Genomic DNA, 18314 nt, shown 5'->3' with positions numbered 1-18314 from the left:
TACAATCTTGGCCAGGCAGGCTTAGGCATGGGCTAGTGGAATCTTGGTTTAATATCCGTATCTCTTTCCTCCTACTTTCCAATTTCCTGCTGATGCCTCCTATCGGCGGCAACCAACTGGAAGCCAGAGGGCCAGGCAGCCTGGATAGTGCAGTCTTTTTGCCTGTTCAGGTCAGTTGATGCAGAGCTGGAAGAGCTGGGAGGAACCACTAGAAGGTGGAATGGAGAATATCCAGCATGCTAGCAGCTCTCTTGCCCTTCCTCTCTTCTTCCCAGAGATAATATGGCCACCTTGAATTTTGTTCTTTTCCCGAATTTGACACACTCCGTCTGGATTCTCCGTCTGTATTTGCAAATACAGGTTTCTCCTGCAGGAATTTCCTTACCCAACTTCTTTGTGTGGCAAACTCCTACTTACTCTTTAAGATCCAACTCAAATATCATCACTCTCCTATTGACACACATGAGGAGGCAGCAAGGCACTCTAAATAGAACAAAGAAACATCAGGTCAGCTCCTCAATCTGTCACTTACTAGTTAATGTGACTTTGTGTGGGGGTACTTTTGTGATTCTACGTTTCCTCTTTGGCAAAATAGGAATGGGAATCCAGTAGGCCTTTGCTGTCCACTGGCTGCACACAGAGAATTCAACACACGGGATGGAAAATATTCGGGAAAAAACCCCACAGTTGAAAATAACAATACAACAATTAAAAAATAATATGAATAAAAGTACAGTGTAACAACTATTTACATAGCATTTACAGTGTATTAGGTATTGTAAGCAATCTAGAGATGATTTAAAGCATATAGGAGGATGTGTGTAGGTTATATGCAAATACTACACCATTTTATAAGAGACTTAAGCATGGGTGGATTTGGGTATCTGCGGGGGTCCTGGAACCAATTACCTAGGGATACCGAGGGCCCACTTTACCTGCCTTGACATCCCTTTCCCAGGGAAAGTGAAATGATCAGACCGAGAAAATGCAAATCATTTTCCAAATGTAATTTTGTTGTTGTTCTTACCGCTACTTATAATTAAAAAAAAAAAATGATTTGCTCAGCTCGATCACTGTGCACGGTGCAAAAAATCAACTTTGGTACCATTCAGCAAATCATACCCCCACGTCCCGCCTTTATTTTCCTTTTTTGCAGCCCGGTTTCTCTCTTCTGCTCACTCATACCCGCCCACCCCGCTTTTGTAGCTTGCTTGTTCATATCTGAACTTGGGTATCCAAAGACACTGCTTGACTTTGCAGGTACATTTCACAGTTAAAGAGGGTTCGTCATTTAGTAGTCGGGGATGGGGAGAACTGTCACAAAGCAAAAGTCTACATTCTAAATCGTGAAGTTCTGGGAGCTGAGAATCAGATTGGCAGGGCCAAGAACGAATCCGTCGCCGAGCCAGGAGGCGGGGCTCCTGCTGGGGCCTCTGCAGCCCGCGCTGGGTTCCCGAATTCCCGCGCTGTAAGGCGGAACCCCAGGCCAGCGGGCGCCGCGGCGGGCCCGGAGATCGGTGCAGGACGCACGGCCGAGCCAGAACTACAACTCCCGACGTGCGCGGCGGCCAACGCTGGTTCTATCCCTGCTTGTTGCTTTTTTTTTTTCCCTCCGCTTCTTGCGACGGAGACTGCTGTCAGGAAGTGCGCAGTAGTGATTCTAGAGAGGCTGGAAGCTCTCCTGACGACGCTGGGGCCGCGAAGGGCTCACGTAATGCCTCCTACTCCTGGTGAGCGCAGGCGTTGCGGAACTCACCGTCCCACAGGACGTGTTTCCGGGGGTACATTAATTGTGGCTGGACGCAGTGGCGCGGCAGTTTAATTCTCCGGCGGCTGCAGATTGACGGGACGAGATGGTCCTGGCGGGGCTCATCAGGAAACTCGGTAACTGTCAGCTTGCCCCTCGCCCAAGGCACCCCCCGCGCTCTGGCCACTTGCTGAGAATGGTCGTGTCACCTTTCCGCGGCCGGCCGCTCCGCGACCGCTCCCTCTTTCACCCCCGCTTTGTCAGGATAGCCCCCGGGGACCCATCTCGGACTTTGTGTAAACTTCGCGGTTCGCGTCCCGAAGGCACCAGTGGCCTGCTTCTGAAAAAACTGGTTTATTCCGTCTTCACGCCGCTCCTGCCCACAGCATAAATAACATAGTCTCTTTGCAGTCGGGAAATAAAATAGTTTTGTGCCGTTCGTTGACAGGTCATCAGCTGGCCGAGATCAGGGAGCGCGCTCTCAAGAGTATTCTCTGCAAGATTGAGCACAACTTAATCTGCTACGCTGATCTCATTCAGGAGAGGCAACTTTTTCTTCATTTGCTGGAATGGTTCAATTTCCCGTCCGTTCCGATGAAGGAAGAGGTTCTGAACCTGTTAAGCAGATTGGTTAAGGTAGGGTCATTTTGAAATAAAGAAAATAATCAGACGAGTGACTTGTTTCTTAGTCATTTAATTGTAGCGTTTATTGAAAGTTAAATAATTGGGGTTAAAAGTTTTTTTAATCAACCAGAGATGTTTAATTTTAATTAATCTGGGTATATGGTTCATCTTTTATTTGTGATACTGAATCCCACATGGTCTCTGCTGTGCTCAGAAGTAACACAGAACTTCTTTTGAGTTTTGGTATGTTCTGTGTTTTTGAGTTATCTTTGGAGGTTAATATTTGTATTCTGTTTTTATTTTCTGACATTTACATCTTAAAAACTAGATATGTCAGTATGAAAGGGAGCACTTTAAAAATAATGTTACATAACCGTGATTCATAAATACCAATGTTAAGTTGCTTGCCCATATGCTTTTAGATTGGTATTCTTATGCCTACCTCAAGAGTAGTTAGTTGTCGGGGTCAGATATCAAAGTGTAAGTTTAACCTTTCAAAACTAAATCACTGTACAATGGTAGAGGAATCTTAAACTGCTTTGACATCCTGTTGACCGGTTGGGGCTGGGACCATAAGGTGAGTGTCAGTGGAAAAAAGTAACCCATTAAAAAAATAAGAGTAGGGATTGATAATGTGCATTTCTAGCGTTCAGTGTGTTGGCTCATCTTTCATAAATGTTATCAAGTGTTGGATGTATGTCTCTATAGGTGTATGTGCTCCTCATGGAAGTGCCTTACTTCGGGGCAGAGCCATGAAGGATTTGTTTTTTAGAAAAGGAACATCTGATATACCAAAAATAATTTTATGTTTTGATTGCCGTAAGTTATAGAGATTTTGATACAGTTATTCTCAAGATCATCCTCTTCTTATTTTAGTATCCCCCAGCAGTCCAACATTTGGTTGACGTTGGTGCAGTAGAGTTCTTATCTAAGCTTCGGTCTAATGTGGAGCCAAATCTGCAGGCTGAAATTGATGGCATTCTGGATGGACTTTTTCTTCTTCCTTCGGAAGTTCCTGCACTATCTTCTGCCTCATACCAAACCAATCAAACTGGTAACTCTTTGGAATCTGTTAAATACAAATATACTAATTCTAATGGTAAATTTTAAGGAAAGGGAGATTAGATTTTTTTAAAAAGGATTTCTCCCACCTCCCTCAAACTTATTTTTCTTGTGTTAACTTACATGATTTTGACCGTTTTCCCCTCGTCTACTGTTAGTCAAAGGATGGTACATTTGCATTAATTGCTTTTTGGGTCAGGCCTAAAGGATGCCAGTGACTTTGCTTTTATGAGACCAGTTTGACAGATTTTTTTTTGACAATAACAACGTATTTTTATTGAGCACATGAGTGCTCATTGTTCTTAGTGCTTTATATTTGTATTTTTGACCTTGTTCGTCATATTGGAGTATAATGATATCTGTCCTAGCTCATGATCTTGTTGTGGGGACCAATCAAAATGACATAATGCAAGTATTTTTATATGCTGCAGTCCATCATGATATACTTGTTAAAATCCAAGTCAAAGAGACATGGATTTAAGTCTCAGTTCTGCTGCTAGTTGTGTGACCTTGGCTAAGGTAATTAACCCTTCCAGGCTTCAGTTTTCTCATTCAAAAACTGGGATAATAAGAAAGAACACCGGGCTGGGCATGGTGGCTCACGCCTGTAATCCCAGCACTTTGGGAAGCCGAGGCAGGTGGTCAGAAGTTCAAGACCAGCCTGACCAACATGGTGCCCCGTCACTACTAAAAATACAATACAAAAATTAGCCGGACATAGTGGCGGGCGCCTGTAATCCCAGCTAGTAGGGAGGCTGAGGCAGGAGAATCACTTGAACCCGGGGGGTGGAGGTTGCAAGGGTGAGCTGAGATCACTCCATTGCACTCCAGCCTGGGTGACAGAGCAAGACTCCATCTCAAAAAAAAAGAAAAAAAAAAAAAGAACACTTTCTCATAGAATCGTCATGAGATTAGATGAGACAATGTCTGTGAAGTGCTTAGCACAGGGCCCAGCATATATGAAGTGTGGCTGTTGGCTGCTGTGCTGCTGCTGTTGTGTTGTTCCTAATGCCTAGTATAGTGCCTTGCACAGGGAATGCATTTGAATTGATTTGAAGAAAAACATCTTCATGCAATTTATGTGACTGAGTAGTAAAAGTAAAAAAAAAAAAAAAAAAAGTTTTGATGCTTAACCTGTTAGACCATATTTTCTTCTCTGCCAGTACTGTTACAGCTTCAGCTGTGGGTACTGCGGTTCACAGCAACAACAGCAGCTGTCATTTATTGAGTTTTGTTGTGGGGCATTGAATACATTGATTTAAACACATCATCTTGTTAAATCTTAAAGCAGCCCTTTGACTGAGATGTTATTAGTCTTACTCTATAGCTGAGAATAAAAGTATAAAGTAACTTGCCCCACAGTACCAAGTTTTCTAACCTGTAGCAGCTGCAGGATTCTAACATTGCTTTATCTGGCTCCCAAACCTGTGATTTTTAACACTATATTTTACAGTTTCGAAGACATCACAAATAAAGTAGAGTCTTACACTGTGAATTTTTAATCTGATTCCTTGCGGGTGAAAGTAGAGGAATGGTTTAGGGCTAAATGTTATTTTTCTTTATTAGTGTTAGGAACTATTGCCATGAAAACTTAAAATTACAAACTATAGTTTTAGCCTTTTCCTCATTTTCATTGCAGCTGAACTGCTGAACATATAATCGCATGTTACAGGGAATTGTAAAGGTATTGAAAGATAATATTTGACTCCTTTGTTTTTGACAACTTTCTTTTTAAGGTATGAATGAAAATTGAAGTGATCAGGAACTATATAATTGGAGTCAAGGGAGAGGGAGATGGATTAGGAAGTAGAGAGGGATAGTCCTTGAATACTTTGTAGCAGATTCTTCGTGTACATTCTAACAAATAACTGTGTTTGGCTAACAGTAAAAGTGAGAGGGAAAAAGCTTCTTAACTGGAAGTGGGCTCAATGTGCACATTTTTTCCTCTTTAGCAAGATAGATCATTCAGAAAAAAAACTGGACTTTTTTTTAATTTTTAAAATGATTCCAATATTTAAGAGAAAACATTACCATTTAAAGAAAGTAAGTTTCACTTTTAGCAAATAAGGAATCGACAATACAGTAATGTTTATTTCCTTTTCAGAATTGTCAAAAAACCCTGAAATCTTAACAGGATATTTTCCCCAAGACAAAAGTAATTTCCAGCAGATGGAAGTGCCGCCACGACCAGTGGGTGTGTATATGTCAGGAAGTAAATCCTGTTGACTTGGGAAGTTGAAAATTAATGTACTTTCTTCGTTATTGTGAAGATGTATTTTTACCAAACTTGAATGTTTCAGCACCAAACTACCATTAAATGTTTTAGTTGTTTCAAGTTAGTTTAGGATATCGAGTAGAAATGATAAAATTTTGTGTTATTCTAACCATATTTGAACAACTGTGTAGATGGATGGTATTAATGGCAGTAGTATGTCGTACTGAATGAACATGAGTTTTTTGAGGCATTGTGCCCTGCACTACACATGTCATCTCATTTGTTCTCCAGCTTAACGATGGCACCATCTATCCAGTTACGCCAGCCAGAGGCTGAAGATCATTTTAGTTTCTTTTCCCATTTCCTCAACACCCAGTTAATTAAAAAGTTCTGATTTAGAACCCGGTTTCTGGAATCTGGAATCTCATCTCCATCTTTTTGTATCTGGCTGTGTTCAGCCTCAGCTCACATGCCACCTCATCAGAGACCTTCCTGGTGATTCTAGCCAGTGATCACTTCCTATGTGTAGTTTTCTTCCTAACACATTATTTTTTATTATTTTTGTTTTAAGTTTGATAATAGCCGTGAACATTGCATTATTTTCAGTGTCTGGAACAATACCAAAAAATGTATTAGGCACTCAGTATATATTCTTTGAAGGAGTGAATGAATCCTCCTGGAGTGTCTTTGAGATTGGTATTATTAGTGACCACATTTTACTAATAAAGACACTGAGATTAGAAAGGTTGAAAACTTTGTCCTTGGTGAGGCAGTTAGGAAGTAGTTAAGTAATCATGTACTTACCATTTTCTTGCCTGCACAGTTAAGTTGAAAAGGATATGTTCAAGAGTATATCTGCTGATGTCACATATTCAAATGAACTCCATTTGGAAGCCTCTGTTATTAAAAAGCTTTCATGGAAACTCACAGGTGGAATAACAAGAAAGAACTGAAAACTTGTTAAGCCATTAGAATACTTTACCTTTTCATTCATTGTTAGGCTTGTAGCAAGCTTTGTTTTTGAGGCCAGATGGCTGAGAGGCTTAATTCCATCAAGATGAGAGACATCTGAAGGGAGGGGGAATCTCTAGGGTTGGTAAAGGATGGGTGTCTGAATGAAGCCGATGAAAACATTAAGGGGGATTGAGATTGTTACACTTTTATGTGAGTTGCAGTTTGTCTTGATTGAGGGTCTGGCTTATTTTGGACACATTTTTACTGTGTGGTGTAAGCCTGTCCTTCCCTCCACCCACCTCTCCTTATTTCCTTAGAAAGTAAATCCTGCTTTTATGTTAGCAATTTTGAAAGAAGTAACTGTGCTATGTTTGGGAATTTAATAATACTGCTATCCACATTTAGCGATTCCATGCTCTTTTCAAAGCACTTGGCAGAAAGACTGCCATTTGGAAGGACTTATGTAGATGCGATTTCCCAGTGTTGCCACCTTAACTTGTACTACATAAGATCTGTTAAAAATAACTTGCATGGGGATAGTTTAAAACTGTTGCTTTCTCAGATTTCTTTTAATCTTGTTCGAACACTGATACTTGTTTTTTGACCTTACGGTCTTCAAGTCATCTTCACAGAGGTTTAAAACACCTGACACCATGTAGGATATTTGAACATGGCTAGATATGGTATATCATTATGTTTTATCATTTTTAATTTTGAAAAGTTAAGGTTTTCCCTAAATGTCAGTTCCTTTTATGTTGAATTTAAGTTTGATGTTCTGGTCAGCCACAGGGTAAAATAGAAAATTTAATGGAAACTTCATATGTCAGTCTGTATTGGATTGTGTTTAATGCTCTTCTTCTAATACTTATTTTGATATCATATGAGTTCTGTTTAAATTATGAAAAGAGAACTCTCTTATTTATCCTGTGATAGAACAAATTTGCAGCTGACCTTGTTTGGTATATTTTAGGTTACTGTAAGATGTAGCCTTTATTTTGGGACTTGTTTTAAAGGGAAAATTTACTCTTAACATTGTGAATCTGTCATCTCTTTATTCTTTGATACCATAAGATTTGCTCTTTCACTGACAGTAAATCAGACTGTGAAGTGCTTGAAGTTTTCTACATTTCCTTGGCTACCCCTGACCACCACAGACAGACATGTCCTCTCCTCTAATGAAAGGTACGGTGCTTGATGTATTTTCAGGTATTTTTGTTCACTTATAGTCATTAAGTTTGATAGTTATTACAATATGTTTTACCAGGAAAAGATACTAGTGGCAGTGAAAGGTAGTAATGGTCATATTTAAATGATTTTTATTTTTCAAAAAGCTAGCCAGAAAAAAATTCCTATTTGCTTTTAATCAATCTACACATCAAGTTTCTTTTATTTATTTATTTATTTATTTATTTTTGAGACAGAGTCTCACTCTGTCACCTGGGCTGGAGTGCAATGGCACCATCTGGCTCAGTGCAACCTCCGCCTCCTGGGTTCAAGCGATTCTTGTGCCACAGCCTCCTGAGTAGCTGGAATTACAAGCACGCACCACCACGCTGAGCTAATTTTTGTATTTCTAGTAGAGATGGGGTTTCCCCACGTTGGCCAAGCTGGTCTTCAACTCTTAATCTCAAGTGATCCGCCCCTCTTGGCCTCTCAAAGTGCTGAGATTACAGGTGTGAGCCACTGCATTTGGCCCACGTTTCTTTTTGTGGTTGGACTCTTGTGTAGTCCTTGGTGACAGGAGTTTTCTCTTATTGGCCAGATTCTCTTATTGGCCATTGCTTATGCCCTTGATTGATAAAAATGGAAAATTAAACATAAATGTAGTCTTTTTGGCAGAATATATTTCAAAATGTGGGCTTCATTAGGAGACAAATTAAACCATGTGGATAAGGTTGGGTACCACTGATCCAATCTAATGTAATGACTGTTAATTGATTGCTACCCACAAGAGTAAATAGCTGATATATAGAAATTTAGAGAGTATTTTAATGTCCAGATTCACTTTGTGCAGTTTCATAAATGCCACAATACACGAGTTATCTGCTTTTTTGGGGTATAAATCTGGAAAATAGAGACCAATTTACTAGGGCTAAGTCCAGATTACAGGTGGATGCCATTAAATGATTTTTAATAATGACATGAATTCTCTTGGAACAACATACTCAAGAGGCAAAGTGCACATGGGAAAGGGTTAGGAGGTTGTATGATCTCTCAGTTTTGAGTCAGTCCCAAAGGCAGAGACGGCGATAATTTCTAATTCATGCCTCTAGATAGTGAATGGTGGATAGTGTAATGGAACTGGGCTGAGAGAAGGGGTGTGATTTTTTTGGGGTGGGGAGTGAACAACTGCCAATCCTAGGTGGGCAGAAGTTGATAGGTGTCCTCTGTATGGGATAAGAGGGGAGTCCTAATCTGATTCACCTTGAGTGGGGAAGATCAGTAAGGACTTTAATTCTTAGAATTTGCCTCTGTACTTTTGTTCTGTCTCATTTCTTAATTTATTTGGCAGATTTCCTAGAATTGTGTGCTCTTTGACCTCATTGAACTCATTTTGCAGACTTGTGATAATCTCTGAGGGTACAGTGTTTAGTATGATGTCGTTCCTGCTCTTGAGAGGGTCTAGTGGGGAATGCAAAATCAACAGGCAGTTAACAATATCACAAATAATGGACAAACGGAAGAAGCACTGCCCTAGAGTTGTTTATTGGTTAGGGAAAAGATCTAGGAAGGCTTTTCTGGAGAAGTGATATCTCAGCTGAGACCCAAAAGATTGTTAATGGAGTCATTGTGTCAGTAGGCTACTTAGAATCTGGAATAGATGAACTCTTCTTAAAAATGATTAACGCTATGTTTTGTAGCTCTTTAAGAAGTAGTAACCACACTTTAATCTGGAACACCTGTGAACTATTGAAGGATGTTATCATGCAAGATTTTCCTGCTGAGATTTTCCTTCAAAGGCCAAAAATTGTTCAGGTCAGTGCCCTCTATAATTGTTTTAGATTTTGAACTAGAGAACTTTTTGCAATAAAGCAAATTTTGCAGAGTAGGAGTTCTTGGGAAGGAACTTTGTACTCATGTTTTTAAAAAGTGAAGTATTTGGCTATTTAAAGCACTTATTCGCTAACTTGGGTGGATAGTTATAGTTCTTCCAATAGTAGTAGTTTCATTTGACACTTGCAGTCCAGTCTGGCCACCTTGAGTTACCATTTATGGATCACCTAAATGGTAGAGTAGACTTCGGACATTGAGACTGTGCGGAGCCCTTATTAAAAGTAGGAATAGCATTGCTTCTTGAGTATCTCGTTTATTTAACGCACAGTGCTACATGCTGGGAAAATACAGTAGCGGTGAGTAACACAGATGGATTCTTTTCTTTTTTTTCTAGTTTATTGCTTATATAGTAGAGAGAGAGGGATCCAGGGTGGGGAATTGCAGCATCTTCACAGCAGCCAGTAATGGCTCAGCATTCTCGCTCCACACTCCCAGGGCTGAAATGGACTCCAGTGGGTGCCAACTGTTAATACCTAGGATCAAAGCTGGCAAATGATCGCAGAGGAAAGCTGTTAATTACTAAAATGTGGTTAAATGGTTTAGATGCTTGAGATGAAAAGGGCTTGCTGTGATTTTTAAAATGTTCTCTGTAATGTAATGTCCTGAGTGGGGAATAATTTCTCTCTTCTCTCAGAATGATTACTCAACTAACAGATTTTAGAAATAGGAAACACTGACTATTCTATTTAAATGTTGTTGTCTTATTTTATTTTGACCCATCTCCTTGCTTTATGCCAAGTCATATTTGCCCATTTCAGTTTCTTATGTCTTACAAATATTTGGCAACTTATTTTCTCTTGATTATTCACTTAGGCTTACTTACTTAAGCTCCACATTCTGCTTTGAAGTTGAGCTCTTTGTTCCCTTAATAATTTTCATGGCTCTTCTTGATTTCAGAGCCTTTTATCTCTGTTGAAACTGGCCTTTGGAGGAGATGGAAAGCATCGCCTGGCATTACAGTCAGTGTCCTGCCTGCAGCAGCTGTGCATGTATTTAAGAAACAGACTTAACTTTCACCGAGATCCAGGTTTTTTCTCCAATAAACACGGTATTTATTTTTATCTGTTCATTAGCCACTGGTGTTATTTGTAGATTCTTCTGGGAACCTTCCATTATAGTTACTGTTAGGGTTTATTGTGTACGCATTTTCACAACATAAACTCGCCACTCCTAAATGTATTCAAATGATTATCTTTACAGATTGCGTGAATGACAGAAACTGCCATGATCTCTTCAGCCTTTTTTTTTTTTTCTGGATAAGAGATATTTACAAGGTGTTTTTCTTTTTTCTCCCAAACTTGCAGAGATTCTATATAGTGTTGTTGGGACGTAGTGACTCGGATATTTGGTATGGCTATTCATGTAGGACTTTGGACAATTTAGCAAGTTACATATAGTGTTAATACGTTGTTTTGTTTGAAAAATATTGATTTGAATTTTATGAAAAGTATTTTTATGCAACTTGCGATGTAGTCAAGTGTTACAGCAATGTGAGACTTCAGAGAAAAAGTGCCACCTAATGGCCAAATAGAGTACCAGCCTGGCTTCGACAAAACAGTACCATTTAGGATTTTTGTGTGCTTAATGCAACCTGCATCGAAAGTCAAATATTATAGTCATTTGTCATCATGTTTCATAGTTAATCCCTATTTCATTGGGAGTTTCACTGATCCTGTGCTACTTGAATATTTATGCTTTACCTTGGTTTTATTCTAGATCTTAGAGGGTATGGCATTGTACAAATGACTGGTAATAGAGAACGTCTGGGTACCCCATACTTCAACAGAAAAAGAGTTACAATGTTGATTTAAAAAGTTGATATCTCTGAAGAATTGTTAATGTATTTAATAAGTATGTATTTATTACCTGTTTTATGCCCCTGATATTCTAGCCTCTAGGGAAGTATAACACTGAACAAACGAATAAGATCCAAGCCCTTATGAGCTTCTATTTTAAAAGGCTGGGGACAGGTGATAAACAATCAAGTTTGCTTGAGATAAGGAGAAGTACTTGAAGGAAATAAAAAGGGTGATGTGACAGAATGTGGTTGGGTAAACATAGCTTCATTTAGGATAGTCAGGGAAAGTCCCTCAGAAAGCTTCTATTTTAAAAGGCTGGGGACAGGTGATAAACAATCAAGTTTGCTTGAGATAAGGAGAAGTACTTGAAGGAAATAAAAAGGGTGATGTGACACAACGTGGTTGGGTAAACATAGCTTCATTTAGGATAGTCAGAGAAAGTCCCTCAGAGGAGGTGACCTGAAGGGTGACAAGGAATCGTCACTCGAAGAGCTGCAAGAAGAGTGTTCCAGGGAAGGCCAGGCCTCAAGGTTAGCACTGAGGGTGATGTCCTTGAGCAACTGAAATAAAGCCCATGAGAGTGGACTGCAGTGAGCTGGGCAGAAGAGGAGAATGAGGTGACATCAGAGAGGTAGTTAGGGGCCAGAGTATATTGGGGCTTGCAGATCTTTTTAAAGATTTTATATTTTCTTTGAAGTGTAGTGAGAAGCTCGTGGAGAGTTTTTTTTCCCCCTCTCTCTGACTGTAAATGCTTTTATTACCTAATTCTTTTTTTAAATTGGGGTAAAATAGGTATAATATAAAATATGCCATTATAAACATTTTTAAGTATACAATATAGTGACATTAATAACATTCGCATTGTTATGCAGCCATCACCACTATCTGTTTCTAAACCTCTTCATTATCTGAAACAGAAACTCTAATCATTAAGCAGTGATTCCTCATTTTTCCTTTCCCCAAAGCTGGTAAACTCTAATTTACTTTCTGTCTCTGATTTTGTCTATTCTAGGTACCTCATCTAAGAGGAATCATACAGTATTTGTCCTTATGTGTCTGGTTTATTTGTAGTGTTTTCAAGCTTCATCCACATTGTAGCTTGTATCAGAACTTCATTCCTTTATATGGCTGAATAATATTCCATTGCATGTATATCCCACATTTTATTCATCTATGCATTAGTCGATGGACATGTGGGTTGTACCCACATTTGGCGGTTGTGAATAATGCTTCAGTGAACATTGGCATGCAAGTATCTGTGCAGTGCCTGGTTTCAATTCTTTTGGGTAATACCTAGTGAATAATAGTGAAATTGCTGCGTCATATGGAAATTCTATCTTTAGCTTTTTGAAGAATCGCCAAACTATTTTCCACAGCAGCTGTACCATTTACATTTCTATCAGCAATATATAAAGCTTCCAGTTTTTCCACATCATCACTGACTTGTTCATTTTTTTCTTTTTTAAAAATAATCGTAGTCATCCTAGTAGATGTGAAGTGGTATCTCATGGTTTTGATTTGCATTTCTCTAAAGACCTAATGATTAATGACCAATGAATCTCTAATAACTTTTTATGTGCTTATTGTTTGTTCATATATCTTCTTTGGAGAAATGTTTATTAAAGTTCTTTGCCCATTTTAAAAATTGGACTGGTTTCTTAACCCTAAAACCTGGGTTTTAGGTTACTTATATATTCTGAAAATTAAACCCTTATCAGATATATGGTTTGCCAATATTTCCTCCCACTCTATAAGTTATCTTAACACTTTCTTGTAATGTTCCCTTGGTGTACCCAAGTTTTAGATTTTGATGAAGTCCAGCTTATCTGTCTGTTCCTTGGTTGTTTGTGCTTTCGATGTCATAGTTAACAATCGATTGCCAAATTCAAGGTCATGAAGATTTATTTTTTCCGCTAAGAGCTTTATGGCTTTAGCTTTTATATTTAGGTTGTTGATCCACTTTGAATTAATTTTTATGTACAGTATGAGGTAGCCATTCTTGGAGAGTTTTAAGCAGACGAGTGCATGATCTAGTGTTTTTCTGCTTTGGTAGTCTCTAATGTTGTAACTGAATGCCATTGACTAGAAGGTCCCATGTAATCAAGTCAGTTAGATGTAAACCTAAATGTACTAAGTGAATACTTATAGAAAAGTTTGATCTTTGCTTTTGTTTTTACCCCTGTAGAAGGATTCCTACTATCCTAATTTGTTAATGTTTTTGGAAGAATGATACATAAATACCACATAGTCAGAAGTCTGTTTCTACTAAAGGATAATTTTATTTTTTCTTTTTTTCCCCAGACACAGTTTCCCAAAATTCTTCTTTGTCTTATTGTCATGAAGCAAGAGGTACTCATCATTCCCAGAATCCTTCCCCAGGAAGCAGCAGCCCTCGGCCTTCTGTGGTTGGGCGCACAGGCCAGCGACCCAGAGGAGATGGCCAGGACTGGGATGCAGCGTCCTCTAGGTGACTGCTAGCAGTGTCTCTGGGGAGATGAGAAATGCCGGTTAACTTGTGTGTGTGTTAATTTCAGAAGGAGATAATTATTTTTCTGTCCCTTTTTTTTTTTTTTTTGAAACATTAACACAGGTATAGGCCTTGTGTTAAACCCTGGCTTCATACCTTTTTTGACCATGATCCACGGTAAGGACAGATAAATATTACATCGCAACTCAGTGCTCAGTACTTGAACATATACTCTGTTTATGTATATATATGTGTGTGTATGTGTCCCCCAAAACAAAATGTTCACAAAATAGTATTCTGATACTATATTTGACACACTGAACTATGTTTTCAGTTCCGATTTCATTAAAAAAGAAATGATTCTGACCCAATACATTGTTTTTACCAGCTGCAAACGGAATATGATCAAGTTTAAAAGCATAGCTTTAAATGATAGATACATTGTTGATAGTATTTTACACAGATTTTTGTAAGTCTTATAACAAATGGATAAGTGTTTACTGTTAAAAGGAATGGTTGGAGAATTTTATAAAATAAGGACTCCTTCAAGGTGAACAATTTATGGTATTTGTTTGTGTAAATACAGATTTTTTTCTTTTTCTTTTTTTTTTTTTGAGACAAGGTCTCACTCTCTTGCCTAGGCTGGAGTGCAGTGGCACGATTATAGCCTTGACTTCTGGGCTGAAGTGATCCTTTCGCCTCAGCCTCCTGAGTGGCTGGGACCACAGATGTGCACTACCACACTTGGCTAAGCCTTTTATTTTTTGTAGAGATGGGGTCTCACTATGTTTCCCAGGCTGGTCTCGAACTCCTGGGCTCAAGTGATCTTCCCATCTTGGCCTCGTAAAGTGCTGAGATTACAGACATGAGTCACCATGCTTGGCCCCCAGTGCTTGGCACCCAGATTTTCATACACCAACTCTGCTTAAAAGGATTGGTGTGGTATTTGTATGTTACCTTATCCTTGGGTGCAAACGTGTTAGAAACATATTAGTCTCTTTAGTGTCATTCTAAAAAATGTTCACTAAGTTAAGCATTGGTCTGTTGGCTTAATTATTTTCTTGCAATACTGCTACTACTGTTAACAAGCTAATACCGATTCATACCTGCTGTGTGTATGGTGTTCTGCCCTGTGCTTTGCATACTTTGTCTCCTTTAGTTGTCCTAGAATAGGATTGATATTATATATAGCATTAGTATTATTATTATCATCCTCATTGAGGTTTAGAGAGGTTAAGAGCGTAACAGTTGGTAAAGAGCAGAGCTAGGGTTAAATAAAATGATAGGAGAGTCTATGCTCTTAGTCCTTATATTGTAGTTGGTTGTTCAGCCATGTTTTTCTCTTTCTCCTGAAGCCTTTCCGCCTCATTCTCTTGTGTGCTTCATGCTTCTAAGTTTTCACTCCTGAGTGAACAGCTTCCTCACTGAAACTTCCTTTCAGAGTTACAGAGAAGCCCGAGTCGTTTCCATATTTTGGGGTGCTTGGTATCTTGAAATTGAAGAAACGACAAAGTTGGTTTATAATTTGGGCAGATTTAAATGTTCCATAGCATTAATATATCTCTTGTGATCCAGCTTCAGTTGTGGATAACATCAAAAGACAAAATTTTAAGGCTCTTTGTAAGTGTGAGGCTCTAGCCTTTCTACACTTTTTAAATCCTTACTCCAGCACTTTACATCCGAGGTAAGAACTTTTTAATGAAGAAAGCCAAGGACAATGGGATGTTCCGTTTTTTTTGGGTGCATTTTTGAAGTCACTACATGATGTCGAATGTACTAAGTGAAGTAATACATTTCCCATGAGGTTTTTCTAGAAACATCCTTCATTTACTAACACTGGCTTACTCAGAACAGTGGTGAAACTCAGAAAATCTAGGAAACTGTATGAACTATTGGTTTTGTCTCTACACGTTGATTACAGAAGAGCTTTCCTATAAATCTGCTTGTTTTCTTTTGGAAATGAATGGGTTATCAGTGCTAATATTGATTGCTACTATAGGAATGTTGACATGTTTTGAGATACCAGCCTGACAAGCAAAATATAGATGCATTTTTGGCTTCATTTACAATTTAGAGTCTTTTTTTTTTTTTGAGATGGAGTCTTGCTCTGTCGCCCAGGCTGGAGTGCAGTGTCGCTATCTCAGCTCACTGCAACGTCTACCTCCTGGGCTCAGAAGATTCTCCCGCCTCAGCCTCCCCAGTAGCTGGGATTACAGGTGTGTGCCACCATGCCTAGCGAATTTTTTTTTGTATTTTTAGTAGAGATGGGGTTTCACCATGTTGGCCAGGCTGGTCTTGAACTCCTGACCTCAGGTGATCTGCCCGCCTTGGCCTCCCAAAGTGCTGGGATGACAGGCATGAGCCACCACTCCTGGCCTTGAGTCATCTTTATGGAATTTAATTTCGTAAATTTGTCAAAGTTTCTACAAATCTGACCAGAGTTGAATGAAGCAGTAGAGTTGTAACTTGTATGAGGCTTCTAATATGCGAGGCAGCAGATATGCAGTAAATCTGTTTGGGGATTGTTTCTGTATGCAAGGTTTATCATTTGTTTATCTTGCAGTGGAAATAGTAGTCATGCTCATGTAAACTCCAGGATATCCGTTCATTCACCTTTGGATATGGGACACATAGATCTGCCAGAGCTGGAAACTGAAGACACATTGGAACTACAATTCCAGCAGCTCAGTCTTCCCCAGTTTTGTGTCTCCATTCTGGAATCAGCTGTTCCTCTCTTAAGAACAGGTTAGTTGTTTTAGAAATCGTAATTCTGATATAATTTGTGTCTGTTTTGTATTTCGTTAGGATTTTCCTTTTTTTCTCTTCTATGTTAGGGCCTTTGGAATCTGTATTTACTTATCTTTTGGGATATAAATTTCTAAAAACCTAATAAGGTCTTTATTATTTTTAAATTAAATGTGGATGCCTTGGAAGGCTATTCAGCTTGCCCTTCCATTTTATGAGTTTTTATTGGCACAGGCTTTCATGCTTTTTTTTTTTTTTTAGAATTTTTATCTATTTTTTGCATTTATTCTTGCTGTCATCTATTTTTTTCTTTTCTTTTTGGACTGTATGGCTATTTTAAATTTGAGCAGTGACAACATTCAGCAACTGGAATAAGGTATAAAAGGTGGACTGGCATGAATAGACCAGAATAAAAAAATCTTTGGCTTTTGCTCTTTGGAAACTTTTTGATTAGCTGTCAGTTGTTTACTCTTCCCATTCATTTCTTACTACTTAAGCCACTTAACATGTTAAAAACAAAACTCCAAAACTGGATTCTTACCTTTGTAGTAATTTTTCTTAAAAAAGCCACAAATATTTTGAGATCCCATTTTTGTTCAGATGTACTAGGAAAATTTGAAGAGGTTTACTGAAATATACACTGGTATTTAATTGTAATTGTACTGAACAACGGTAACAGCAATAACAATATGACAGATGTCTACTGAGTCTAGTAATGAAACAACAGTTAGCATGTGTCCCTACTGGGTTCTGCCTTCATACTTGGTTTTGTGTGCATTATTTCATGTATTTTTCATATCAACCCATTTTGTTTTTTCACTGGTAGTTAACTAATTTTATCTCCATTTTTACAAATGATGAAGCTGAGTTTTTGAGTGGTTTAGAAACTTGCCTGAAGTCAAACGGCTAAAAGCAGGGACTTGAACCACGATTCTTTTGAATCTAAAGTCCATGCTTTTAAATACTTTAGCATTTTGCAAGGTGTAAAGAAAGTTTTAGAAAGAAAACAGTCATGATTTTTGTTCTCATAATCTATACATTTTCAACGTTTGATAAACTCATCAGGATATAAATAAGATAACCAAGTTTTGCCCTTTTTACTTTATACTGGCAAAGTAAAAATATATATTCCAAGTTAATGGTTCTTTAAGTCCCATGTCTATTTTTTGCCACTTGGAGGTGATGGAGGAGAAAGAAGCAGGAAGGTATATATTTGGAAAACATTTAAAATGTTTTCATCCTGAGGAAAACTGTGTACTCATACTTTTTACTCAGTAAGTGCTTCTACTAGCTGGAACTATATATTAATTCATATACTAATAATGTGAAATGAAGAAAGATCTGAACTTTGGCATCATAAAGTACATATGTTTATCTGTCTGGTAAGCTGAGAAGAACAGTCTTAGACTTTAATGATTTTGCATTTAACCTTTCCTTAATTTGCTTTAAAAAGTCAGATTGATAATTATAAAGCTGTATCTTGGTACATAAAAACTAAATGTTCTCCTGCCCTTTTGTGGTAAATTATGGCATGATTTGTAACTGTTCAATATTGTAAGAGATTTGTAAGAGAATTTGGTCCAGCTGTTCTAGTGAAAACATTAATCTAGATCCTTCCAATCTGGTAGTTTGTTTTACTTTGATTCA

The 18314-nt window shown here is 38.4% G+C and overlaps 1 protein-coding gene across 3 annotated transcripts in view; it reads left to right on the top strand.

The window, feature by feature from the left end:
* Positions 1-1353: 1353 nt before the first annotated feature.
* RTTN (rotatin) overlaps positions 1354-18314 on the top strand; it is a 202514-nt gene continuing 185553 nt past the window's right edge. For all 3 annotated transcript variants that reach the window (XM_034944011.3, XM_063597359.1, XM_063597360.1), the window contains exons 1-9: positions 1354-1884; positions 2196-2383; positions 3248-3425; positions 5538-5627; positions 7694-7784; positions 9464-9578; positions 10554-10704; positions 13757-13922; positions 16486-16667. In XM_034944011.3, coding sequence (XP_034799902.1) covers positions 1854-1884; positions 2196-2383; positions 3248-3425; positions 5538-5627; positions 7694-7784; positions 9464-9578; positions 10554-10704; positions 13757-13922; positions 16486-16667 — 1192 coding nt within the window. In that variant the 5' untranslated portion in view covers positions 1354-1853. The remainder of the gene's footprint in view (positions 1885-2195; positions 2384-3247; positions 3426-5537; positions 5628-7693; positions 7785-9463; positions 9579-10553; positions 10705-13756; positions 13923-16485; positions 16668-18314) is intronic.

Source organism: Pan paniscus, chromosome 17 (genome assembly GCF_029289425.2).
Source record: "Pan paniscus chromosome 17, NHGRI_mPanPan1-v2.0_pri, whole genome shotgun sequence".
NCBI classification, from domain to species: domain Eukaryota; kingdom Metazoa; phylum Chordata; class Mammalia; order Primates; family Hominidae; genus Pan; species Pan paniscus.
This window is presented reverse-complemented; position numbering and strand designations above follow the sequence as displayed.